The sequence below is a fragment of the Pleurodeles waltl genome, chromosome 4_2 (assembly GCF_031143425.1).
Source record: "Pleurodeles waltl isolate 20211129_DDA chromosome 4_2, aPleWal1.hap1.20221129, whole genome shotgun sequence".
Classification (NCBI taxonomy): domain Eukaryota; kingdom Metazoa; phylum Chordata; class Amphibia; order Caudata; family Salamandridae; genus Pleurodeles; species Pleurodeles waltl.
This window is the reverse complement of record NC_090443.1, coordinates 127,404,887-127,429,776: the sequence shown is the minus strand read 5'-3', so window position 1 is coordinate 127,429,776 and position 24,890 is coordinate 127,404,887. Positions and strand designations below refer to the sequence as shown.

Genomic DNA, 24,890 nt, shown 5'->3' with positions numbered 1-24,890 from the left:
TCTGCCTGGGCCTGCAGTTGCTTACTTTAAGGAACTTGCTACTGTAACATTATTTTAGTTGCCTTATCATCCAGTGCTGTTTGTGTTCCTTCCCGAAGCCCTACTTGCAGTTTCAAGAGTAGAGAGTGAAGCGAGTCAGGGTGTTGATATTGAGTGCACCATGACCTGGCGACCCTTCCAAAGGAGGCCAGTCGTGAATCCCCGCCTCAGCCTTCCACCATGACTGGGCTTGAGAGGAAGACAGTTTGATCAAGAGAGGAGAGTAGCAGTGACAGGATGCAGAAAGTGAGGATGGCCCAGGCTGGACAAATGTAGTTACATTATATCTGACCTGGGTTTACACACCAAATGTCTTGAGTGAGCTACAAGGAAATTCCATTTGTGGTATTGTCCTATAAAATTGAAAGAACTGTTATATTTCGGGCAGCATTATAGTTGAAAGTACCGTATTTGAGGACGGCTTTTGTTAAATGTTTGGATCGGGACTGATAAGCTGATTAATAAGAAATGTTCTCTTTATCGTTCCAGTTTTGTAACATGCATCCTGCACCCTGCTTCTCGAGTGTTTGGTTTTACTCCTGAGAAAAAGTCACTCAAATTATCACACATTTGCCAGCAGGATGTCGCTCACTATTCCATTGAAAATTTGGAAATGTTACTCATACGCAACATGAAAACTTGGCAGCTATGCAAAATGGGAACACGGTGACTATAGCACACTAAGCGACCTCTTTAGGTGGCTCCATTAAATCATTTTAGCAGTGTAAAGCAGAACTTCAGATCTCACAATCCTTTCAACTTCAGTATCTCCATCTACTCCACTAGGTTGTACACCCCTCTAACGCGCATGCCACCACACAGAACCTCACCTCATTCGAGAATATAATGCACCCATAAAGTGGCTGGAAGGTCTTATTTCTTACACATACCAGTCACTTCAAGACTGCACCAACTACGACATAGTCGTACCAACCACGCTCGGAGACCGATCTGGGAACCCCCTTATAGGGCAAGCGGTGGGAAGGCTTGTGGAGAAATGCTCTCAAAATCTTTAGAAGCATCACACATAGGCAAAATGTCTACAAAGTTATGTACGGTTGGTACCTGATACTTCTCTACGCCAACGCTGCAACCAGGCAGTGGGAGACCTTATACATATCTGGTGGTCTTGTGTAGTGATCCAAACATTTTTGAAGCAAATCTCAGGCCACCTTAAAAACACTTGGGGCCATATTTATACTTTTTGACGCAAAACTGCGCTAACGCAGTTTTGCGTCAAAAGAATTAGTGCCTTAGCCGCCGGCGCTGCCTGGTGTGTGTGGAAAAAAACGACATACACCAGGCAGCGCCGGCATAGGGGGATATGGAGCTTGGGCGCCAAAAAATGGGGCAAGTCAGGCTGAGGCAAATTTTTTGCCTCAACCCGATTTGCGCCATTTTTTTTGACTCCCAACCCCCATAGAAATGACTCCTGTCTTAGCAAAGACAGGAGTCATGCCCCCTTGCCCAATGGCCATGCCCAGGGGACTTCTGTCCCCTGGGCATGGTCATTGGGCATAGTGGCATGTAGGGGGGCACAAATCAGGCCCCCCTATGCCACTTTTTTTTTTTACAAAAATACTTACCGGAACTTACCTTAATGTCCCTGGGATGGGTCCCTCCAGCCTTGGGTGTCCTCCTGGGGGGGCAAGGGTGACAGGGGGTGTCCCTGGGGGCATGGGAGGGCACCTCTGGGCTCCTTCCGAGCCCACAGGTCCCTTAACGCCTGCCTTGTCCAGGCGCTAAAAAACGGCGCAAAAGCGGCCGTACGTCATTTTTTTTGACCCGCCCACTCCCGGGCGTGAATTTCGCCCGGGAGTGTAAATACGGCGCACATGCCTCGGAGTCAATTTTTTAGACGGGAACGCCTACCTTGCATATCATTAACGCAAAGTAGGTGTCCACGCTAAAAAATGATGCAAACACCATGGACTTTGGCGCTAGACGCATCTAACGCCAAAGTATAAATATGGAGTTAGTTTTGCGTCGGAATTGCGTAAAAAAAAACAACGCAATTCTGGCGCAAACAGAGTATAAATATGCCCCTTGGTATCCCATTCCCGGCTAACCCTGCCAAATGCTAGTGGAACTCCAACCCACGCAGCTAGAGGGTTCTTATTGGGCGGTCCTAAGCTACATTGTGGACGCGGCCAAACAACAAGAAAAATGAGACCCTCGCAATGGTGTTTTGGTTTTAAACACTGCCACGCACTTGGGATAGAGCACATCTCCCACATGCTAGTTCTAACCGGAAGGATGATTTTGGCAACATGGCGCTCTCCCATTGATTGTTGTAGATACTATTTCCCCCTTTCTATGTTAGCCAAGCATAAGCCACTGTGCAACATGAGCCAGCTGCTGTAATATGAGCATTTGTTTAGATTACTTCCTCGCTTCCTTATGTATAGCCTCATGCACATTATGCCCCCCAAAAACCGTGTAAGCACTCATTGTTTATACACGCTGTTTGACTTTGTGTCCCACTGAAAACTTTAATAACAAAATGTGAGCTACAAACAACTGACAGATGGCACGTCCACCCAGCCAACCCATTGCAGTGGAAACGACATGGGCTCTGCCGTGAGAATGCAGCATTATGGTTGATGACTTATGCTGATGCCATGCCAATTGTTTTTTTTACTGTCTCTGACTGTAGTGAATACTATGGGGGTATTAGGTAGCAGAAATCAAACAATGTCCCTTCACGCACTTGAAGAGAGTTGCGTTCATGTCAGGAAAGTTGCTGTTTGTGCCCCTTCTTTGGGAGTGTTTCTACAACCAAAAAATTGCAATCGGACAGTCATGTTGGTGGTTGTTTTGTTTTTTCTCCTCTTGGAGCAGGAATCAAACGTTGTACTAAGTGAAGCCACCTTAAGATGTGTTAACAGACGTGTAGGGTATTGTCAGGATCCATTTCTTGTACTCCTTCCTCTTGCAACAAGCAAGCATCATTTATTAAGTTTTGCTGATACACTGATGTTAGCAAGGAAGTAATTGGAGATGTCAAATGTAATGTCATCCCTGAAGTCATTGATGATGTTACTGACGATGTCATCATTATTTTCTTTTGAGTTGTCATCAGTGATGTCATGTTTGAGGTCGTGAGCTACATATAATGGGCATGAGTTCTGATTTACACAGCTCATCATAATGTGAATTTCACATGCCCTACACACATGCACAGCAGACTTTGGTGTAGAACTTGGTCTGTGACCATGATGTACATGAGTCTGCTGATTTGGTGTAAGGGAGGTGTTTGGCCAAACTCTGCCCCCGCTCCACCTAAATCAGCTGTGCAAGGCATGTGTCCATGAGTAAGAGGATGTAGGTGGAGAATTTGGCCTTTATCGAGGCCCAGCACCTCGTCCAAAGAACCCATTATACTCAAAGTCTGGCAACATACATGTGTGGTATGAGCACAGTCTGTGACCTATAGCTGCATGCTATGCCCACCCTCCTTACCAGACAACCTATGATTAGTCTTTGGCCATGCATCCAGATGCCATATCCACTCTACCACCTGCACATAGGCCTTGGTTCTGTGTAGTGACACTGTAGGGATACCTGTCTTGTCCTCCATCCATGCAGTATTCGGCAGGGGTTCTCAACCTGTGGTTTGGGGACCCCTGGGGGTCCACCAAGCCTCCTCAGGGGGTCCATGGCTGCTTAGAAAATTAAATAATATTAACAGATTAGATCCCCATCTTTCAGAAATGACTAACTGAGGGGGGGGTGAGATTATAATAATGATTCATTGAGGGTCCCTGGATTCCAGTAATGATAAAGTGTGGGTTCACAGAAGTCAAAAGGTTGGGAACCACTGGTATGAGGCATCCATGCTATGCACAGAGGTCAGGGTGTAAGACGTTGTCTTTGATCTTCGTGCACGGTCTTGTACAGTGACTTGACTCAGCACAGATCCTAGCCTTTGGTCAGACTTTGGATTTGGACTCTTTGAGAATACACAAGAGCTGGATTGAGGGAAAGGCCTTCGTCCATACACTGTGCCGAGGCCCCACACCACCAAAACAAACTTAACAGGAATTCTGGCCAAATACTGCAAGCTCTGGGTACAGAGATAGGCCTTCAGCTACAACCTGCAAGCAACCTCTGGCCTATCCAAACCAGCTACACATGGTTTCTAGCCGTACGCAGATGACTGTGAGTGCAGAGCCTGGTCTTCAGTAAAGCCTTGCACACGGAGGGGAGTTCACCAAGACTGACTGTGCTCACTTACCTCCTTGAGTGGACAGTGGATCTGGGCATACCACTCCTGGCAATATAGGCACACCTGGATGCCCTGGCCTATAAACAAGAAGGTCCACATGATGACGTTCCACACTGGGCTTTTCCTCCTATCATTCAGGATGAAGTTGAAAAGCACTGTAAAGAGAGGGAATTATAGAATAGTCAGTTACCACTGAAGTTAGTTTTACAGGCACCTGAAGGTCGAAACTTGTTAAAGGATCTTCTCTCTGGCATAGCAATTTCTGACCTTCTGTCTCTAAATCACATGATTAAAATCTCACTGGTTAGAATTATGCTTGAATGTTTCACTGGACCTCCCAAATAAGGTGTCTGATTTGAAGAGAACAATTTGTGAGTGAACATTTATGGACTGTGATTAGGCCTTGACTCCTAAGGTACCAGTTCTTACTTCTAGGCCTGCTGTAGCTTAGCCCACAAACATTCTATACTCAAAGCCTGGCTTTAGGGCAACATCAGTCAATTCTCTCTCTTCCTCCTTATTGAAGCTTAACATACTCTCAAAAAGAAAATGACAATTTCAGTGCAACACAGAACTCTCTGCACTACTAATAATGTCTTCCTCAAAATGACGTACGAGGCCTCAGTGCTACTAAATTTCTTATCAGATTTTTCTCCTATGATGTGAACCAATGTCCCAGTAGAAACAAGACAGGACTGTTTCTTTGCAACCTTCAAAACTTGATGAAAAAGTCACTGATTACCACTCGACGTAACACAACATTATGCCCTACTGAAGATTTTGATTTTGAATCTCAAATAGTATGCCCCTTGAAGATTGGAGATAGAATGTCGAGGTTTACAAATATCAAGGGCAACATATTGATTCACGTTTTTCAAAAGGTTAGTATTGAATTTTCTATACCTAACTCCACCTGTAAATACCTTGACCATATGTATATCAGCAACGTACTTATATGTGTAGTTAGGAACAATATATACTTCCTCAAAATGCATTACCTCTCAATATTTTGGTTTTAGATATTTTGCCACAATATTCTTGTATCTCGATATTCCTCAGTGTACAATAGTGCAAACAATATGAATGTACACTCAGAAAATATGCCTATAAAACCAATGACTACTTCTTATTGGCTATTTCTTAATTCATCTTTTTGTGGACCACAGAAGAGCAGTAATTAGTAGTCATTATGTAGTCATTTCTTCATAATGACTACTACCTGGTGTAAATATGTTTGAAATAATCCTGTAGTCTATGCAACAGAAGATTGTTTCCTACATCCTTTTGATGTCCTACTGTACAATAGAAATAAACAAACAAACCTAATTTGACCACCATAATGACATTTCGATATTGTCTTCCATATCTTGCCCATATCCAGTACAACCTTGGACATTCATTTCAGAACAACTGTAGTCTCCTCTAAAAAAAGACCAAGCCTCATTACAAAAAGATTACGATGTGTATTTGGATAATGAAATGTAATGCTTTGATTGGGGTTGGTGTTTGAATGGTCACACATACAGAGTACTAGCATGTCAGTAGATCTGCCAACAAGGTGCTTGCAGAAGAAGTTGGTAAGTAATAGTGATTCCTTTTCTCATTTTCCCTCTGTAGCTGTTGTTGGGATGCTTGCAAATATTTATTGTGGTGGATGGTTTCAAGCTGGTGTATGTAAGGAAGCTAGATGAAGACATTGAGTGGTGACTGACTTCTCAGCGTTCAGTTTCGCTGGAAGTTAGGCTTTCTTTAATTGCCCACGTTGGAACTCAACTTGTCTAGGCAAGATAGTGTTCTTGGATCAATATCACTATCTTGTTGTGCAAATCTTTAGGCCAAGGCATGTGTCATATCACCCATGCATGGCTCTAAATTCTAGTACAGCATGATATTGATTTTAACCCGAAAATACTAACTTGATTATTAATGCGGTAGTGCTGCCTTATATTACAATGATCCTTTCACTTTTGATGTCTAATGTATTGGTTACCACTCTTTTGGCCTTAGTGCTTTTATTTCTGAGCTATGGTGTTTCAGTCCCCAAACATTTTTTGGTCCCAACGTCTCTTATTTATTTAGCATTTTGTCAAGTTCATCTTAAATGAGCGTGATATTACTTTTACGCTAACCTTACACTCTAAACATCCCATTGCCAACCGCCTACAGAAGCAAACTAATCTCTTGCATCTCTGTACCCAAATATATCCAAATATTACTCTCTCCAACTTTTATTTTTTAACTAATTGCATACAAAACACCTTAAATTGAATTTCCTTGACAAAAATTATTTCCTGTAGCTTGTTCAATACTTATCGGATATTAACTGCAGTGTGCCCTTGCATATATTTATTTAGCTGGAACTAGTGATAAGTTAACCTACCTCCAAAGATAGCAAACAGGCAAAACATCACTGGATAGAAGAAACCAAGAGACACAATGAAGACGTATTCATGAACAGCTGCCGATATAAGGAATACGGACAACATGGCTACCGTTCGAAACCTCTTGTTTAACAACTGTGAAACAAAAAGATTAAAATGATGGTATGAACATGATGTGTCATATACTGATAGATACATCTTCTGAGCGTACAACTGAGGTACATACCCAGTGAAAATCACGATACATGTAGTTATACAACCAGTCATGCACCACAACATTCCACGTGCGATAGTAGTTTGCGAATGAGGTTGAGTTCCACCAGTCCTTTTGGGGATACACAAAAATTCAGGTTAGTCGTATCAGCAGACACAATGAGCCTCTAGAGTTTTTTTAGAGTAACTATCCATCAATAAAACTGTCAGTAGAGTGAGAATGTACCCAGTTTGGGGTAGCACTGTTTGTGAAGGTCTGGCAAGCAAGATTTTATTATTTGTACGTGCAACTTTCTTGTAGTTCTCCTGGCTTACTCCTGAACAACGAGTAGACCTAGTTTAGTCAAATATTACTCTTGAAATTCAAGGGTGAATTAGAAAGGTATAAGAGTAAGTCACAGCAACATCTTAGTAAATCTCTTTCACAGAATAAAGCCTTTCTTAGGTTTTTTTAGTTCCATCCTTACACCTCACAGTCCCTTTCTCCTTTAATTTGATCTACGCCCGATCACTTCTACCTCAGGAGAAGAAAAATAACCTCTCTTGTTTTCTTCAGGTCTCTCAGAATTGTGATCATTTTAGGTCCCAGCTTTGTCATTTTCCCTGCATTGAGAGTGAAGTGAATTAAAAAATATAGAAACAAACTCAAATACTATACTTATTATTTAATTTAATATTTTCAGAAGCAGAACACCAGCATATTTGCTATACAGGTTGTGTAAGTGCCTCACATGTCAGTTGCAGATAGAAGGAATGATAGATAGATAGATAGATAGGTAGATAGATGGAACTCTTTCAAAAGAAGACTTCCATAAACCATTAATTACCTTATAAAACATTCTGTCAGCAAATCTCAGCATCTCTGCAAAGGCATTGAGCCAGCAGTGCAGGAAAGCAAAGAAAGACAGAAGGAGGACGAAGGTGCCTGCAGGAGCCAACAAAGAAATTAATTAGTGGGCCTCACAAGCTCTCTATTTGTAAATCAAAAAAACACATTCATCAGACCAGTAGCCCCCTGAATGACCACAGTTAATACATGTCTTTTTATGTTATGCCCTTTTGTATAGCACAACATCACAGTGACCTTTCTTCAACATTCATGTGAGTTAAGCAAACTGTTCTCTGCTTCATGAATTGTTAGCAGGATTGATCCAGCGAGAGCACGGGCTATCGCATGCATCTCACTTGTGAGTAACTATTGTGTACAGAAAGGGCATGGAGTATGGGAAGCCGTTCATGTAAAAATTACAGCTTCCTATATAGGACACCTCCTGGAATAAATAGTTTGTTGCAAAATGATTATGACATACACCAGAATGAATGTACTATGGGGGTCATTCTGACCCTGGCGGCCGGTGACCGCTGGCGGTGCTCCCGAGGGCATTCTGACCGCGGCGGTTCAGCCGCGGTCAGAAAGGGTAAACCGGCGGTCTCCCGCCGGTTTACCGCTGCCCCATTGAATCCTCCATGGCGGCGGAGCACGCTCCGCCGCCATGGGGATTCAGACATCCCCATGCAGACACTGAAATACGCGACGGGTGGAACTGCACCCGTCGCACCCCTGCAACTACGCCGGCTCAATTCTGAGCCGGCGTCCTCGTTGCAGGGGCATTTCTGCTGGGCCGGCGGGCGCTCTTTCGGAGAGCGCCCGCCGGCCCAGCGGAAATGTTTAAATGGCCGCCGCGGTCTTTTGACCGCGGTGCGGTCATTTCACGGCGGTACCTTGGCGGACGGCCTCCGCCGTCCGCCAAGGTTAAAATCACCCCCTATGTGTCAAAATAAATATGATACCTGGCAGAGCGAATCTGACTTGAACCAAAACAAATATGAAACCAGGCAAAGTGAATATGCTACTTAGTGATTATTATGAATAACTCACACAGAATTGATTAAGAGATATACTGAAATATATATCAATCATACTGAAATAAATATGGCCCTCACAATAAATAATAAAGCAATCACTGAAACACATACAATATTTGTCAAAAAGAATGAGACATTTCTTGAAAGGAATATGACACATGCTAAGATGAATATGACATATAATGAATATGAGCCCTTTTGAAATTAATTCAACATGCCTTAAACTGAATATGACCAATGCTGACATTAAAATGAAACTTGTCAAAATGAATGTTATGCTTTGAAATCAATATGATACACAGCGACATGAATATTGCATTTATTTAAATGAATTTGACCTATGTTGAAATGGATATGACCCATATTAAAATTATAATGTCAGGTGTTAAGATGAATATGACATCCACTGATACGAAGATGCCATTCATTAAAAGCAGTATGACACATGTTAAGATTTATATGAACCATTTTCAAATTAATATGACATTTGATGAAGTTGATATGACCCATATCAAAATTAATATGACATTCATTAAAATTAATATGACACTTATTGAAATGGATATGAAACTATGGGCCAGATGTAGGTAGGAAAAATTTAGCGAGTCGGAAATTGCGAGTCGTTGCGACTCGCAATTTCCAACTCGCTAAATGGTATCCAAGAAGAAAAAGCGACTTCAATTTGCGACTCGCAAATGAAGTCGCACCGCAGATTGCGAGTCCGCTGTTTGCGAGGTCGCTTTTTGCGACCGCGCTAAAAACGAACACGCAATTTGCGAGTGGGTTTCGCAAATTGCGACTGTGCTGGAAATTGAATGCAGGTGCAGCAGAACACTCTGGAAAACACTTCCTGGCTGCTGATGATGACATCACAGCCAGGAAGTTTACAAATACACCTGGGAGGAGGGAGGACCACACCCATTTTAAACTGCTGAACTGCAAACAGGAAGAACAGCAGCTACCATGGCAGAGACACCAAGAAAGCGCAAATTGAAATTTGCAGAAAAAGAGCTGGAGGTGCTGACTGAGGAATGCTGCCAGCACCATGAACAACTGTTTGGGAGGGCAGCCCTCAGTGTGCCAGAGGTGGAGAAGGAAAGAATCTGGAGCGAAATACTGGACAAGGTGAACTCCATGGGTGTCAGCCACCGGAGTATAGAAGAGTTGAAGAAACTGTGGTATGACCTGCGCTCCCGGACCAAGGAGAGGGTGGCAGAGCGGCTCCGGGAGATGAGGGGCACTGGAGGGGGACCATCCACTATACCACCACCCACACCCCTGGAGGAAAGAGTGGAGGAGACCTTGGAGCCAGAGAGCTGGATACTTCAGAGCCAGGACCATCAACCGGTGAGTACCATGAGACATGCATGTACACCCATATATGCCATACCCCCACCAACCTTGTACACAGCAGCATGCACAACCAAAATAGCTCCATTTCAGAGTAGCAACCACCTGCATGGTGCATTATGGGCAATGTAGTCAAGTAGGCAGTAGATAGGCAACAGTTAATTAGGAAGTTGATAACAGATGGTAGATACTGACAGTGTGTTCCCTATGTCCCACAGGTCTCCCACACAACACCACCGCCAGACAAAGCGTCCAGGGGCCACAGGTCAGCCACCAGCCTGCAGAGGAGTCAGGACCAGCCACCACAGGGACCTGCACCACCCACACACAGTCCCCTCATGATGCGCCAGTTGCCATACTGGTGAGTGAGCCAGCACCTGGTCCCAGCCACAGTGCCGCTGTAGATGACACGGAGCCTCCTCTGCGTCGCAGGCGACGTGTAAATGTCCCTCCAGTGCCGCAGGCTGAGTCAGGGGACGCCTCCATGTCGGCCGTCGAGGCTGCACTCCTACGGGGTCAGCGCCTGCAGACACGGGAGATAAGGAGAATATCAGGGGCCATGCGGCGCATGGAGCAAAACCAGAACAGTGGGCTGCAGCTGGTACACACAGAGCTGCAACAACTCAATATCCATGTCGGCGACCTTGCACTCTCAATGAGACAACTGGTGGCAGAACTCATAACTGAGAGAGAGGGTGCAAGGCGCCGTGACAGGCAGCTAATGCACCGGCTGGACCGCATGTCTGCCTCCATCGTCAGGCTGGCAGTGAACACTACTGGCCTTTCCCGGCGCACGTTCAGCCTCCAGGTAGACATGGGCCACTTTGCCAGTGATGTGGCACATGGACTGGGACGTCTCAGCCATGCCGTAGATATCGTGGAGGCCCGACAGGTGGCTAGGGGCGCAGCTGACACGCCGGAGGACAGCGAGGAGGGCTCCACCGTCAGCAGTGTCTCAGCCAGAGACACCAGGGTGTTGCGCAGTGGTAGCGCAAGGCATGGCACTGCTGACACATCAGGAACCAGCCATGCTGGGCGAGGCCGGCATAGAATGTGAACTCCGCACTGTCCTCGAGTAGAGGCACATGAGATCAATGTGTCCTCATGCCACGTGGACTAATACAGCCCCTGAACTGTAGTTAATGGATATAGTTTTTTTGGTGCACATTATTAAATCCCTTGTTTGTTACACTTCACACCTGGACTTTTTGTGTGTGACATTAGTGAGTGTGGTGACAGTTAGAACGTACCTTCCAAAGTATTGATTTGCAATGTGGTCCCGTCTCAGTCTGCCTTGATTTGCAATGCTTTTATCCCCATGATGGCGATGTGGTAGCTCTTGCTCTTCATCCTCTGAATCTGGGTCTTCTGGGGTGAGAGGTAGCCCATGTCTGGTGGCAATGTTGTGCAGGATAGCGAGTGCGCCAACGATCTTGAAAGCTGTTATTGGGGTATACTGGAGGGCACCACCACTTCTGTGGAGGCATCTGAATCTGGCCTTCAGCAGTCCAAAGGTCCTCTATGATATTTCGGGTCCTCCTATGTGCACTGTTGTATCGCCTCTCTGTCTCATTGCTGGGTGTTAAGTACGGGGTAGGTAAGTATCCATGGTCGTAGTGCATATGCACTGTCACCTGTTTGGCACAAAATGTACAATGTTAGCTGGGCATAGATGGGTTCCACATTGACCTGTGTGTATGTCTGCATGGTGTATTCAGCTATACCTAGGAGGTATCCGTCTCCAAACTCCCCACGTTCTAGGCTTTGGTGTATCCCACTGTGCCTGAAAATGTAGGAGTCGTGTGCTCCCTGGAAATTTGGCAACCATGTCAGTGATAACATAATGGGCATCACATACCACCTGGATGTTCAGTGAGTGGGTACACTTCCTGTTGCGGAACAGATATTCCAGATTTGCAGGAGGGCAGATTTGTATATGTGTCCCGTCCACACACCCTATGACATGGGGGAAGTTGGCAATACTGTAGAATTCCAACTTGGTGCTGTTGATTTCTGCCTCATTCCTGGGTAGGTATATGTATCTGGACATGTGTGTGAGTAAGGCATCTAGGAATGCTCTGAAGAACCGTAAGAGTGCACTTTGGGATACCCCACCTGCCACAGCAATGACCCCCCTGATAGCTACCCGAGGCCAAGAGGTGCAGTGACATAGCACTTGCACATGCGCAGGGATGGCGCAGCCGTGCACAGTCTGGCGTTGAAGCTGCGGATTGAGTAAATCTATTAAATCTAGTATTGCTGCACTGTTAAGTCTGTATTTATCATAAATCTCCTCCTCAGTTTGTTGGAAAAGTGTCTGCCTGGTTCTGTATATCTTCTCCTGTCTCTGGCTCCTCCTCCTCCTCTGCTGTGCAGCGTGGGCTCTCCTCCTCATTGCTATCGCATATATCTCCGCCATCTTGATTAACCCAGGTGCCTTCTGGGTCTCCTTTTATACTTTGGTTCTGGTTACCACCTGCTCTGAGTTAGTGGTAAATTGGAAGCGCAAAATGGGCTTTTTGCGACTAGTCGCAATTTGCGAGTGGCTATAGCATTTGGTTTGCGACTCGCAAATAGCGACTTCCTATTAGCGGGTCGCAAAATGGGGTCGCTACTTTTGCGAGTCAGTAATGGCTCGCGCCGCATTTTGCGAGTCGGAAATGGGATTTTTGCATCCCGTTTCCGATTTTGCGGGGTCGCAAATTGCGATTCGGGCCATTTGCGACTCGGAAAAGTTTGCTACATCTGGTCCTATATGAGATAAATATAGCATGCTTTGAAATGAATAATGCACATATTGAAATAAACACCAGCCATGTGTAAATTAAAATGCTCACTGTTAAAATATGCCCTGCCTTGAATCGATGTTGATTTGATTTAAAATTAACAATACATATTGAAATTAATATTACATATTCTGAAAGGATATGGCATGAACACAAATTAATTAACTAAAATAAATATATATTTTCTACTATGTGCTACATTTAGCTTTTACTGGCTTTGGACCCCGAGCACTTTACCACTGTTGACCAGTGCTAAAGTGCAAGTGCTCTCTGTCTAAAGTGACCTGATGATTGGTTTATCCATGATTGGCATAGTTGCTTTACCCATAAGTCCCTAGTATAGTGCAACATGTGTGCCCAGGACCTGTAAATCAAATGCTACTATTGGGCCTGCAGCACTGATTGTGCCACCCACATGAGTAGCCCTGTCAACATGTTTCAGACCTGCTACTGCAGTGTCTGTGTGTGCAGTTTTAAACTGCCATTTCAACCTGGAAAGTGCACCCACTTGCCAGGTCCAAAGCTTCCCTTTTACTACATATAAGGTACCCCTAAGGTAGGCCCAAGGCAGCCGCAGGGGCAGGGTGCAGTGTATTTAAAAGGAAGGACATATACTAGGGTATTTTACATGTCCTGATAATGAAATACTGCTGTAGGAAAGTACCATCTTCCTTGGCATGTTACCCCCATTTTTACCTGTATGTCAGTATGTTTTTGCCTGTCTCACTGGGATCCTGCTGGTCAGGACCCCTGTGCTCAGAGTTTATGGCCTAATGTGTGTGTCTGCATAGTGCTTGACTGTGTCACTGAGGCTCTGCTAACCAGAACCTCAGTGCTTATGCTCTCTCTGATTTTAAATTTGTCACTGTAGGATAGTGACTTCATTTACCAATTTCAATTGGCACACTGGACCCCCCTAATAAGTCCTTAGTATATGGTACCTAGGTACCCAGGGCATTGGGGTTCCAGTAGATCCATATGGGCTGAATCATTTCTTTTGTCACCCATAGGGAGCTCAGACAAACTCTTGCACAGGCCTGCCATTGCAGCCTGCGTGAAATAGTGCACACACTATTTCACAGCCATTTTCACTGCACTTAAGTAACTTATAAGTCACCAATATGTCTAACCCTCACTTGCTGAAGATTAGGTGCAAAGTTAGTAAGAGTGAGGGAACCCTTGTACTAGCAAAGGTGCCCCCACATAGTTCAGGGCCATTTCCCGGGACTTTGTGAGTGCAGGGACGCCATTACTCGGGTGCACTACATATAGGTCAATACCTATATGTAGCTTCACAATGGTAACTCCGAATATGGCCATGTAACATGTCTAAGATCATGGAATTGTCCCCCTATTCTAAATCTGGTATTGGGGAGCCAATTCCATGCATCCTGGGGGTTTCAGCATGGACCCCCAGTACTGCCAAACCAGCTCTCTGAGGCTTGCACTGCAGCTACAGCTGCTGCCACCTCACAGACAGAGTTCTGCCCTCCTCGGGTCTGAGCAGCTCAGTCCCAGGAAGGCAGAACAGAGCATTTCCTCTGAGAGCATGGTGTTACACCCTCTCCCTTTTGAAATAGGTGTTACAGGCTGGGAGGGGTAGCCTCCCCCAGCCTCTGGAAATGCTTTGAAGGGCACAGATGGTGCCCTCCTTGCATAAACCAGTCTACACCGGTTCAGGGACCCCTTGTCCCCTGCTCTGGCGCGAAACTGGACAAAGGAAAGGGAGTGACCACTACCCTGTCCATCACCACCCCAGGGGGGGTGTCCACAGCTCCTCCAGTGTGTCCCAGACTTCAGCCATCTTGTTTTGCAAGGTGTGGGGGCACTCTGGAGGGCTCTGAATATCTAGTGCCAGCAGGTGACATCAGAGACCCCTTCTGATAGGTCCTTACCTGATGAGGTAGCCAATCCCCCTCTCCAGGCTATTTATGGTCTCTCCTGTGAGTTCTCTTCAGATTCTGCTTGCAAGTTTTCTTCAGCAATCCTATGCAACTACTACTTCACCCTCTGACCTCGGATCAACCGCAGCCTGCTCCAGGAACCGCTGTAACAGCAACAAAGTATCCACAAGGGATACTTTTCTTCTGCAACTTCAGCTCCAGCCAGCAACTGCCACAATTTCCACGGTGTGCACTCTCTGGGTAACTTCCTGACTTCATCCTGCACAAGAAGGACCGAAGAAATCTCCTGTGGGATGACAGAGTCACTCCCCTGCTCACGCAGGCACCTTCCAAGATGACGACCAGTACCCTTGGACTCCTCTCACAGCAACGAGCGTGCTCCTAAGGACACAGAGGGTGGACCCCATCGACATAGGCTGTCCTGAGGTCCTGCTGACGCAATTTGGAGGAGGTAGGACCTTGACTTCCCTGAGAGTGACGGTACCCCTGTGTACTGCGTCTTCTTCACCTCCTGAGGCCTCTGTGCACTATTTGCAGAACTCCTCCGTGCACAGCCTGGCCCAGGTCCCCAGCACTCCATCCTGTGAAGCTCAACTCACTGAGTTGTTCTCTTTGTAAGATAGAAAAATATGTTTAAAGGAGTGTTTTGTGGTACAGGTACATACCACCGAATTCTACTCTGAAGTGACATGAGTCTGCATTTGCTAGGTCACAGTTTACCCTTCAGAAACCGCATTTCTTTGTGGTGTTTCATTGTGGCTCACATCACAGTACATGTTGCTGGAGCATCGAATACCTAATGTCTTTAGGCTTGCTTAGTCATTGTAGGCCTTGAGCAGGGTAGTAGGTTAGTCTGCAGATGAATCCTAAAGTGTGTAGTCATGTCCCTGTAATTATTTGCATGTGCTTCACACTTGTGGTTGGTTGACAAATTGCCCATTTTATGCTTGGTGTTTCTGACGTATGACACAACCATTTGAGCAAAAACTTGTGTTTGTAATCGCTTGATTTGTCTCTTGCATCCATATGGGTAAACACCCATCAAAAGAAGGAGATTTGGAGAGCTATCGCCCAGGAGGTGCAGACCCTGGGGTTCCATAGCTGGCAAACTGCCCACTGTTGCAAGAGGTGGAAGGACCTGAGGTGCTGGGCCAGAAGATCTCAGAGATTCAGATAGGGCTGTCCTCCCAACGTGGGCGGGCACACCTCGAAGCATGATCCCCCTAGGGGCCCGCATTCTGGCAGTAGCATACCCGGACCTTGATGGGCATTTGCAGGGAGCACAGCAGCCACACTGAGTATAGGACATATTACTGCCTGTCACACAGCCAAGTTAATGTGTTAGGTTCTGACATCTCCTCCTGATGACTGGGGATGGACCATGTGTGACACACAAGATGAGTAACTGTTTGTGTAGATATGTAATTTGGTGCATATTGATGTGCCTTGCCTAGTAGCCCAGGAACCTAGATCACAACTGAGTACAATCCACAAAACAATTGATGTCCGAGGACAACACATTGCTTTGTACAGTGATCAATCAAGGAAGGTTTGTTGTTGTAGTGGGTCTAAATTCTACGCAACAGACCACTACTCCTCAGTGTTATAGTCCAAAGAAAAAGAAGTGATAGATCACTGTCCTCAGCCATGTGTCTGGTTAAGTGAGTAAATTGGCATCTGCTCCCAAGAGGCCACTTGTTTTCAGTGTGTGATGAGTGCTGGTGCCACACTACTGTCTGACATGTGATGGTGGCATCACACATGTGACAGAGCATACATTGTTCTTTGGGTACAGCTACAGATCTAAACCTTCCCTTGGTAAGTGGGGAATGTGATTTATGTCCCTGTTTGACTGCCAAAATTCCTTGAGTTGACATATTAGCATATGTCCCATTCTCTTTTAACAAAATGTGTACACTGCTGTTTCATGCTTCTTCTACCTGTGTTCACAGGAAGATTTCAGTATTCCCTCACATATAGTTGCATGTCAACCTGTCTTTGGAATGGGACATATGCAATGGGGCTACATTTTATGTGGTGCCACAGACAGGAGTGTGTCACCATTGATTGTTGGCTCACACATACTCTCACACGTCATTGCATGTCATTTGGCATGTACAACTTCAGTAGCAATGAGAGATATGACATGTAGGACTAGAGTTTTTACACACAATGCCCATTTCCATGCCACTGATGTGGCATCAAGTGGCAAAGTGCACTGCACATGTTAAATGGGAAAGATTTGTTGCCTCACTGTTGGCACACATCATGGAGTGACTTGCAGTTTTGTTGGAATCACATGTGGTTGGGTAGAACCATTCATCCACGGACATCTGGGTTTGCAGGACCAAAATGGAGACAGTGATGTAGCTTCCCATTGGGCAACATGTCCAGGGCCTTCTACAAGTTCTTGTAAATCCTTGGGCCTCTCCAATATACAAAGAACTAATGGCTTCTACTGAGGCAATCAGAATTTGTCATTGTAAGGGGTGCCACATAGTAGTGGTGATTTTCCGGGGGCTAGCTGTTTCATTGTGTTATGTATTTTAGCAACATATCTCCCTGTCAATTTGCACATTTTGACTACAGTGTACATTTCTGTGCCAAATATGTAGTATATCTGAGCAACATTAGTACTACCTCCATGACTCAATTAGGACAGTTTACACATGGTGAAGTGTGCATTGTTGACATGTTTCCAGTGTGATGTGAGTATTTCCATGTCACCTTCTTCAGGATACTGTACTGCTGTAATCAACATGGCAGGATTTGGAGCACCATTTCTTATTGTTGTGTTATTGAGTATGTGACCAATAGATGTTTGAATGACCTTGTGTAGGATCTGTTGGAATGAACTTGGTGTTAGCCTACCATTGTATGACAACAGGTAACAGGTATGCTCCATGAGGCAAAGCATTGAAGGTGATATGGCCTTCTACTTGTTCAATGGTTATTATGATTGCACAACTTCACCCATGAAATTGGAGATCTGAGACCTGATTTTTCTGTGGGCAACTGTTGACAGTTCATATGACATACATGCATATGTATGATTCATGTAGGAGCCACCTTGAAGTAGTTTGTTACTGGGGTCTACTTGACATCATGGTACTGTTTGTAAATCACACCCCTTGTTTAGGTGTGATTAGGAACATGTGGAGACCCTTTTCCCCTTTGTATTTGGAGCATCATCCCAGGCAAGTGAAGGAGACAGGGCGAAACCAAGTGGGGAAGCATCTGGTCACAGTACCTCCAGTCATGACACCACCAACACGGAGGGACCCAGTGGCCTGGAAGGTGAGGGGAGTGCCACCGAGGACATAGGATCGACCTCTTCATCTTTAGATTCTACCTCCAATGGCCACTCACTGGTGGTGGGGGACCCATCAGGACCTGTTCCTGTACCATCCTTGTCCGCCACCCCGAGTACTAGCACCACCCTTCCTCTTTGTTCCCCACCCAGTTGGCCATGCCCACTCACCTAAGAGGGTTGGCGTCTCCTTTGAACTAGGTACCTCAGTGCCAGCCCCTGTTACTCCTGCTGCCCTGAGTGAGAAGGCTATTGACTTCCTGATGAGTATCAGGAGGTCAATAGCCTTCTGTGGGGCAGACTGCCATTGTGAATACCATCCAGGGGTTGGTAAGCCAACTTCAGACAAATGGTTTCCTGGAAGACATTCATAGTGACATGTCAATCAATCAATCAATCAGGAATTTTTAAAGCGCACTACTCACCTGTGAGGGTCTCAAGGCACTGAGGAGGGGGAAGGAGAAAGGGGGAGTGTTCCTACTGCCCAAACAGCCAGGTCTTGAGAAGTTTCCTGAAGGAAAGGAGGCCTTTGGTCTGGCGCAGGTGGGTTGGAAGAGTGTTCCAGGTTTTGGTGGCGAGGTGCGAGAATGATCTACCGCTGGTTGTAGTTTTGCAGATGCGTAGGATGCTTGCGAGGGTGAGGTCGGCGGAGCGGAGATGCTGGGTCGGGGTGTAGAAGGAGAGCCGTCTGTTGAGGTATTCTGGTCTGGTGTTGTGCAGTGCTTTGTGAGCGTGGGTGAGGAGTTTGAAGGTGATTCTTTTGTTGACTGGGAGCCAGTGCAGGTTTCTCAGGTGCTCTGTGATGTGGCAGTGGCGGGGGATGTCCAAGATGAGGCGGTCTGGATGCAGTGCAGCCTCTTCTGGAGTTTGGCCGTGGTTCCTGTGTAGAGGGCATTGCCGTGGTCCAGTTTGCTGCTTACGAGGGCTTGGGTGGCTGTTCTTCTGGTTTCAGTGGGTATCCATTTGTAGATCTTTCGGAGCATGCGGAGGGTGTTGAAGCAGGAGGAGGAGATGGCGTTGACTTGTTGGGTCATGGATAATGGGGAGTCCAAGATGAATCCTAGGTTGCATGCGCTGTCGGTGGGAGTCGGAGCTGCTCCGAGAGTGGCAGGCCACCAGGAGTCATCCCATGCGGAGGGGGTGGAGCCGAAGATGAGGACTTCCGTATTGTCGGAATTGAGTTTGAGGCATCCATTCAGCGATGGCCTTCATTCCTTCGTGTAGGTTGGTTTTGGCAAAGTCCTTGGTGAGGGATAGGATCAGCTGGGTGTCATCGGCGTATGAGATGATGTTGAGGTTGTGGGATCGGATGATGTTAACAAGCAGGGCCATGTAGACGTTGAAGAGGGTCGGGCTGAGGGACGAACCCTGGGGTACGGCGCAGATGATTTTGGTGGCCTCTGAGCGGAATGGGGGGAAGCGGACTGTCCGGGTTCTGCTGGTAAGAAAGGAGGTGACCCAGTCCAAGGCTCTGTCGCGAATTCCTGCATTGCTGAGCCGTGAGCGTAGGGTGTGGTGGCAGATGGTGTTGAACGCGGCCGAGAGGTGCAGGAAGATGAGGGCCGCGGTTTCGCCTTTGTCCAGTATGGTTCTGATGTCATCGGTGGCGGCAATGAGGGCGATTTCGGAACTGTGGTTGCTGCGGAATCCGGATTGGGAAGGGTCCAGGGTGCAGTTTTCCTCAAGGAAGCGGGTTAGTTGTCTGTTGACAGCCTTCTCTATGAATTTTGCCCAGAAGGGGAGCAGGGCGATAGGCCGGAAGTCCTTGAGGTCCTTTCGGTCCGCCTTGGATTTTTTGAGGAGGGCATTGATCTCGGCGTGTTTGCAGCTTCCCGGGAAGGTGGCAGACTCGAAGGAGCTGTTGATGATCTTCCGTAGTTGGGGTGCAATGACGGAGCTTGCTTTGTTGAGGATGTGGTGAGTGCAGGGGTCATATGGAGAGCCGGAGTGGATGGTGTTCATGATTTCGATGGTGTCTGGCCTACAGAAATCTTTTCAGGCTCTAGCCTCCTCAATGATGACAGCAATCTATCCCCAATCCTCCCTCCCACATCCTCTCTCTTCCCTATCCAAATTCCCTACTCCCCTACTTGTCCTAAGCACACAGACACATCCGCATGCACCAACCTCAACACACACAAGCAGCACACAGCAACACAAACTCTACCAGGCACACCAGCATGCAGGCACTCAACATTCACCCACAGACACCACATCAGCCACCATTTAAACAGGCACTCCCACTGACCCACACACCACATCCACCATTCCCACAGACACCACCACAACACCCAGTGACACATCCATCACATCCACCATACACCCAGACAACACATATGAGAAAGTAGCCTCATTGTAGCATGTTACCCTCACTTTTGGCTTGTTTGTGAGTGTATGTCAGTATGTTTTTACTGTCTCACTGGGATCCTGCTAGCCAGGACCCCAGTGCTCATAGTTTGTGGCCTACAGTGTGTGTTGTCAGAAGTGCTTAACTGTGTCACTAAATTCTGCTAACCAGAACTTCAGTGCTTATGCTCTTTCTGCTTCCAAATTAGTCACTATAGTTTAGTGACTTCATATGCCAATTCCAGTTGGCACACTGGACCCGCCCTTATAAGTCCCTAGTATATGGTACCTAGGTACCCAGGGCATTGGGGTTCCAGGAAATCCTTATGGGCAGCAGCATTTATTTTGCCACCCATAAGGAGCTCAGACAAACCATTTCACAGGACTGCCACTGCAGCCTGAATAAAATAGTGCACACACTATTTCACAGCCATTTTCATTGCACTTAAGTAACTTATCAGTCACCTATACGTCTAACCTTCATTTACTGGTCCACAGTCCAGGGCCAAATCCCCAGACTTCGTGAGTACGGGGCCACCATTACACACGTGCACTACATATTGGTCAATACACATATGTAGCTTCACAATGGTAAATCCGAATATGGTCATGTAAGGTGTCTAGGATCATGGAATTGTCCCCCCCATTCCAAATCTGGTATTGGGGTCGTCAATCCCATGCATCCTGTGGGCTCCAACATGGACCCCCAGTACTGCCAAACCAGCTATCTGAGGCTTGCACTGCAGCTACACCTGCTGCCACCTCACAGACAGGGTTCAGCACTCCTGGGGTCTGAGAAGCCCAGTCCCAGGAAGGCAGAACAGAGCATTTCCTTTGGGAGGAGGGTGTTACGCCCTCTTCCTTTGGAAATAGGTGTTATATGCTTGGGAGGGGTAGCCTTCCCGAGCCTCTGGAAATGCTTTCCAGGGCACAGATGGTGCCCTCCTTGCATATGCTAGTCCACACTGGGTCAGGGACCCCTGTCCCTGCTCTGGCGTGAAACTGGACAATGGGAAGGGGAGTGACCACTCCCCTGCCAATCACCACTCCAGAGGTGGTGCCCAGAGCTCCTGGATTGTGTCCCTTGCATTAGCCATCTTGTTTTCCAAGGTGTGGGGACACTCTGGAGATCTCTGAGTGGCCAGTGCCAACAGGTGACGTCAGAGACCCCTCCTGATAGGTGCACACCTGGGTAGTAGCCAATCCCCCTCTCAGGGCTACATAGGGTCTCTCCTGTGGGTTCCTCTTCAGATTTGGCTTGCAAGTTTCCACCAGGAATCCTCTGCAACTCCTGCTTCATCCTCTCACCTCGGATCAACCGCAGACCGCTCCAGGAACCGCTGTAACTGCAACAAAGTATCCAGAAAGGCTACTGCGACTCTACAACTTCAGTTCCAGCCAGCAACTGCAACAGTTTCCATGGTGTGCACCCTCTGGGGACTCCCTGTCTTCACCCTGCACCAGAAGGACCGAAGAAATCTCCTGTGGAGTGACAGAGTCACTTCCCTGCTCCAACAGGCACCTTCTAATACGACAACAGGTTCTCTGGGATTCCTCTCCCGATGACGAGAGTGCTCCTTGAAACACAAGTGGTGGACCCCTTTGACACAGACTGTCCTAAGGTCCAGCTGTCCAAATTTGGAGGCGGTAAGAGCTTGCCTTCCCCTTTTGCGACAGTACACCTGTGCACCATGTCATCTTCACCTACTGAGGCCTCTGTGCACTATTTGCAAGAATCCTTCATGCACAGCCTGGCCCAGGTCCCCAGCATTCTATCCTGTGATGCTCAACTCGCTGAGTTGTTCTCCGGCGGCGTGGGACCTTCTTTTGTAGTGCTGCAGCAACTGGAATTTGCACCTTCTTTGTCCCCGTGTCCTGGGACCTCTGTGGGTGCTGCCTGGTCATCTGTGGGTTCTGTGAGTCGAGGCCCCCAGATCCCTACTGGGTCCAAGCAGCGCCATTTTGACACAGTCCATGACATTGCTTGAACCAAGGCTTGTTGGACTAATCCAGCGCTACAACTCACCTGCATCCAACATCTCCACGTGGGACATCCTTTGCATCATGCAGGAACCCACAGCCATCTTCTTTGGTGCTCTTCTGCAGACTTCTTCCAACCGGAGAATCCTCTTTTGCACCATCTTCTAGGTTGGCAGGGGCTTCTGTCCTTCTGGAATCTTCTGCGGTTTCTGGACTTGGTCTCCTCTCTTTACAGGTCTTCAGGTCCAGGAATCCACCATTTGTTGCTTGCAGTCTTGCTTGGTTCTTGCAATAACTCTATTCACGACTTTTAGTGTGTCCTAAAGAAACTTGCAGTACTTTACTCCTACTTTCCTGGGCTCTGGGGTTGGGTATTTTACCAACCTTTGTGGTTTTCTTACACTCCCAGTGCCCCTCTACACACTACCCTTGCCTAAGGGGGAATTCATGATTCACATTCCACTTTCTTAGTATATGGTTTGTGTTGCCCCAAGGCCCATTTCTTCCTATTGCATTCTATGGTATTTTCTATTGTTTGCACTATCCTATGACTATTTACTTACCTGATGTTGGTGTCTAGTGTATATATTGTGTATAATACTTAACTCCAGAAGGAGTATTGCCTCTAAGATAATTTTGGTACCTTTATTTTTGGTACCACTGAGTATTGTCTTTTTATAGTGCATAATTACTGTGTAACTAAGTAGTATTACAGGAGCTTTGCATGTCTCCTAGTTCAGCTTAAGCTTCTCTGCTACAGCTACCTCTATAAGCCTAAGCTGCTAGAACACTACTACATTTCACTAATAAGGGATAACTGGACCTGGTATAAGGTATAAGTACCTAAGGTACCCTCTACAAGCCAGGCAAGCCTCCTACAACAGCTCACCACCCACAGCCCCACACACCTCAGTCACCATACCCCCAGACACCACCACAACACCCACAGACACATCCACCACATTTGCTGTTGTTTTTTAATATCTGACTTTGTGGGAAGTGTTGGTCACCCAAGACAAGGGTAGATGTTCACTGTATGGATATGTGGGTGTTGATCCAATTGGGGTGTCATTGCATTGTGTTATACTTACTAGGGTAAGTATTTCATCTTGTGTTGGCCAATTACAGCATGCATGGTGTAGATTTGTCCCCTGATATAGACTGTACTTTCGTCTCATGTGCGGGAGCTAGAGTTTTGTTTGTCCACACATGGAGGTTGTTAAATTGTGGTAGCTTCCTTTGGATTTGACTGACCATGTGTCCACTTTGATCTGTGTACCTTACAGCTACATCATCTAGATGTCTGGACCATGCTGTTGCCGTTGTATGTGCTTTCTTGACTTGCACTTACACATTTGGCAGCTAGGCATATCACTTGGCTCAAATATTGTTTGTCCCTGATATACATGAAGGGTCAGTTCCTATGCAAATGCTGTTTTAGGGGTATGTGCAAAATGAAATGTGTCCATGAATGCTCCTGATGTCGCCTTCACTATTATGCAGGTGTTGTTTGCATTGTGAGCTTTGGATATTCGTTTCACAACCTATTGTGCATCGCATTGACCTTTCATTGTTATGCAAAGTGGGTGCTGTGTGGGTCCATCGATGAGCAGCACCTGCGGCAGGACGTGTGTGTGATGGGCTCCATGGCGGCACAGGTCATATAACACTGCCTGCAGGTGAGTTGCTTCCTTTATGCTTTCCGTTTCCACCGGCTGGGATGTGGTGGTTGGACTGCCACAGTCACGCTGGCAGTAGGCAACATCATAATGTTTCCATCTGAAACACCGGCGCCATCGGCCTTTTTGGCCTCCTTGCCACCCGTGGTCTGCGCTGCCTGGTGTGCTGGCGGGACTGCAGCAGTCTTTCCCTATGGGACTTTCAGCATCGTAATACTGTGGTCTGACTGCCAAGCAGATGGCGGTCACACTGCCGCCATGGTGGTGCACAAACGGCCAAACTCGTAACGCAACCCTTTGAGAATATGTAACATTGATTTCAATGTGTAATATTAATTTTAAAGCAAATCCACATAAGTTCAGAGCAAGCCATATTCATTTAAACAGGAGTCATATTCATTTAAACATGGCTTGTGTTCATTTCAATATTTGCCTAAATCATTTCAAAGCATGTTACATTTATCTCACAGTTTCATTTTCATTTCAAAAAGTGTGATATTCATGTTACAGAATGTCATATAACTTTTGATGTGGGCCATATTAATTTCATCAGGTGTCAAATTCATTTCAAAGTGGCTCATATTCATCTTAACATGTATCATATTCCTTTCTATGAATGTCATTCCTTTCAATGGATGTCATATTCACCTTAACACCTGTCATAATAATTTAACACAGGTCATATCCATTTCAACATAGGTCATATTAATTTCAATATATGCAGTATTTATTTTGCTGTATATCATATCAATTTCAAAGCATAACATATTCATTTTGACACGTTTCATTTTAATTTCAGCATTCGTCA

General features: G+C 46.3%; 1 protein-coding gene across 1 annotated transcript in view; it reads right to left on the bottom strand.

Annotated features, from left to right (window-relative positions):
* SOAT2 (sterol O-acyltransferase 2) overlaps positions 1–24,890 on the bottom strand; it is a 608,478-nt gene that overhangs the window by 10,257 nt on the left and 573,331 nt on the right. The window contains exons 11-14 of the mRNA XM_069230936.1: positions 7,689–7,786; positions 6,875–6,973; positions 6,648–6,783; positions 4,277–4,422 (exon numbers count right to left, since the gene is read on the bottom strand). Coding sequence (XP_069087037.1) covers positions 4,277–4,422; positions 6,648–6,783; positions 6,875–6,973; positions 7,689–7,786 — 479 coding nt within the window. The remainder of the gene's footprint in view (positions 1–4,276; positions 4,423–6,647; positions 6,784–6,874; positions 6,974–7,688; positions 7,787–24,890) is intronic.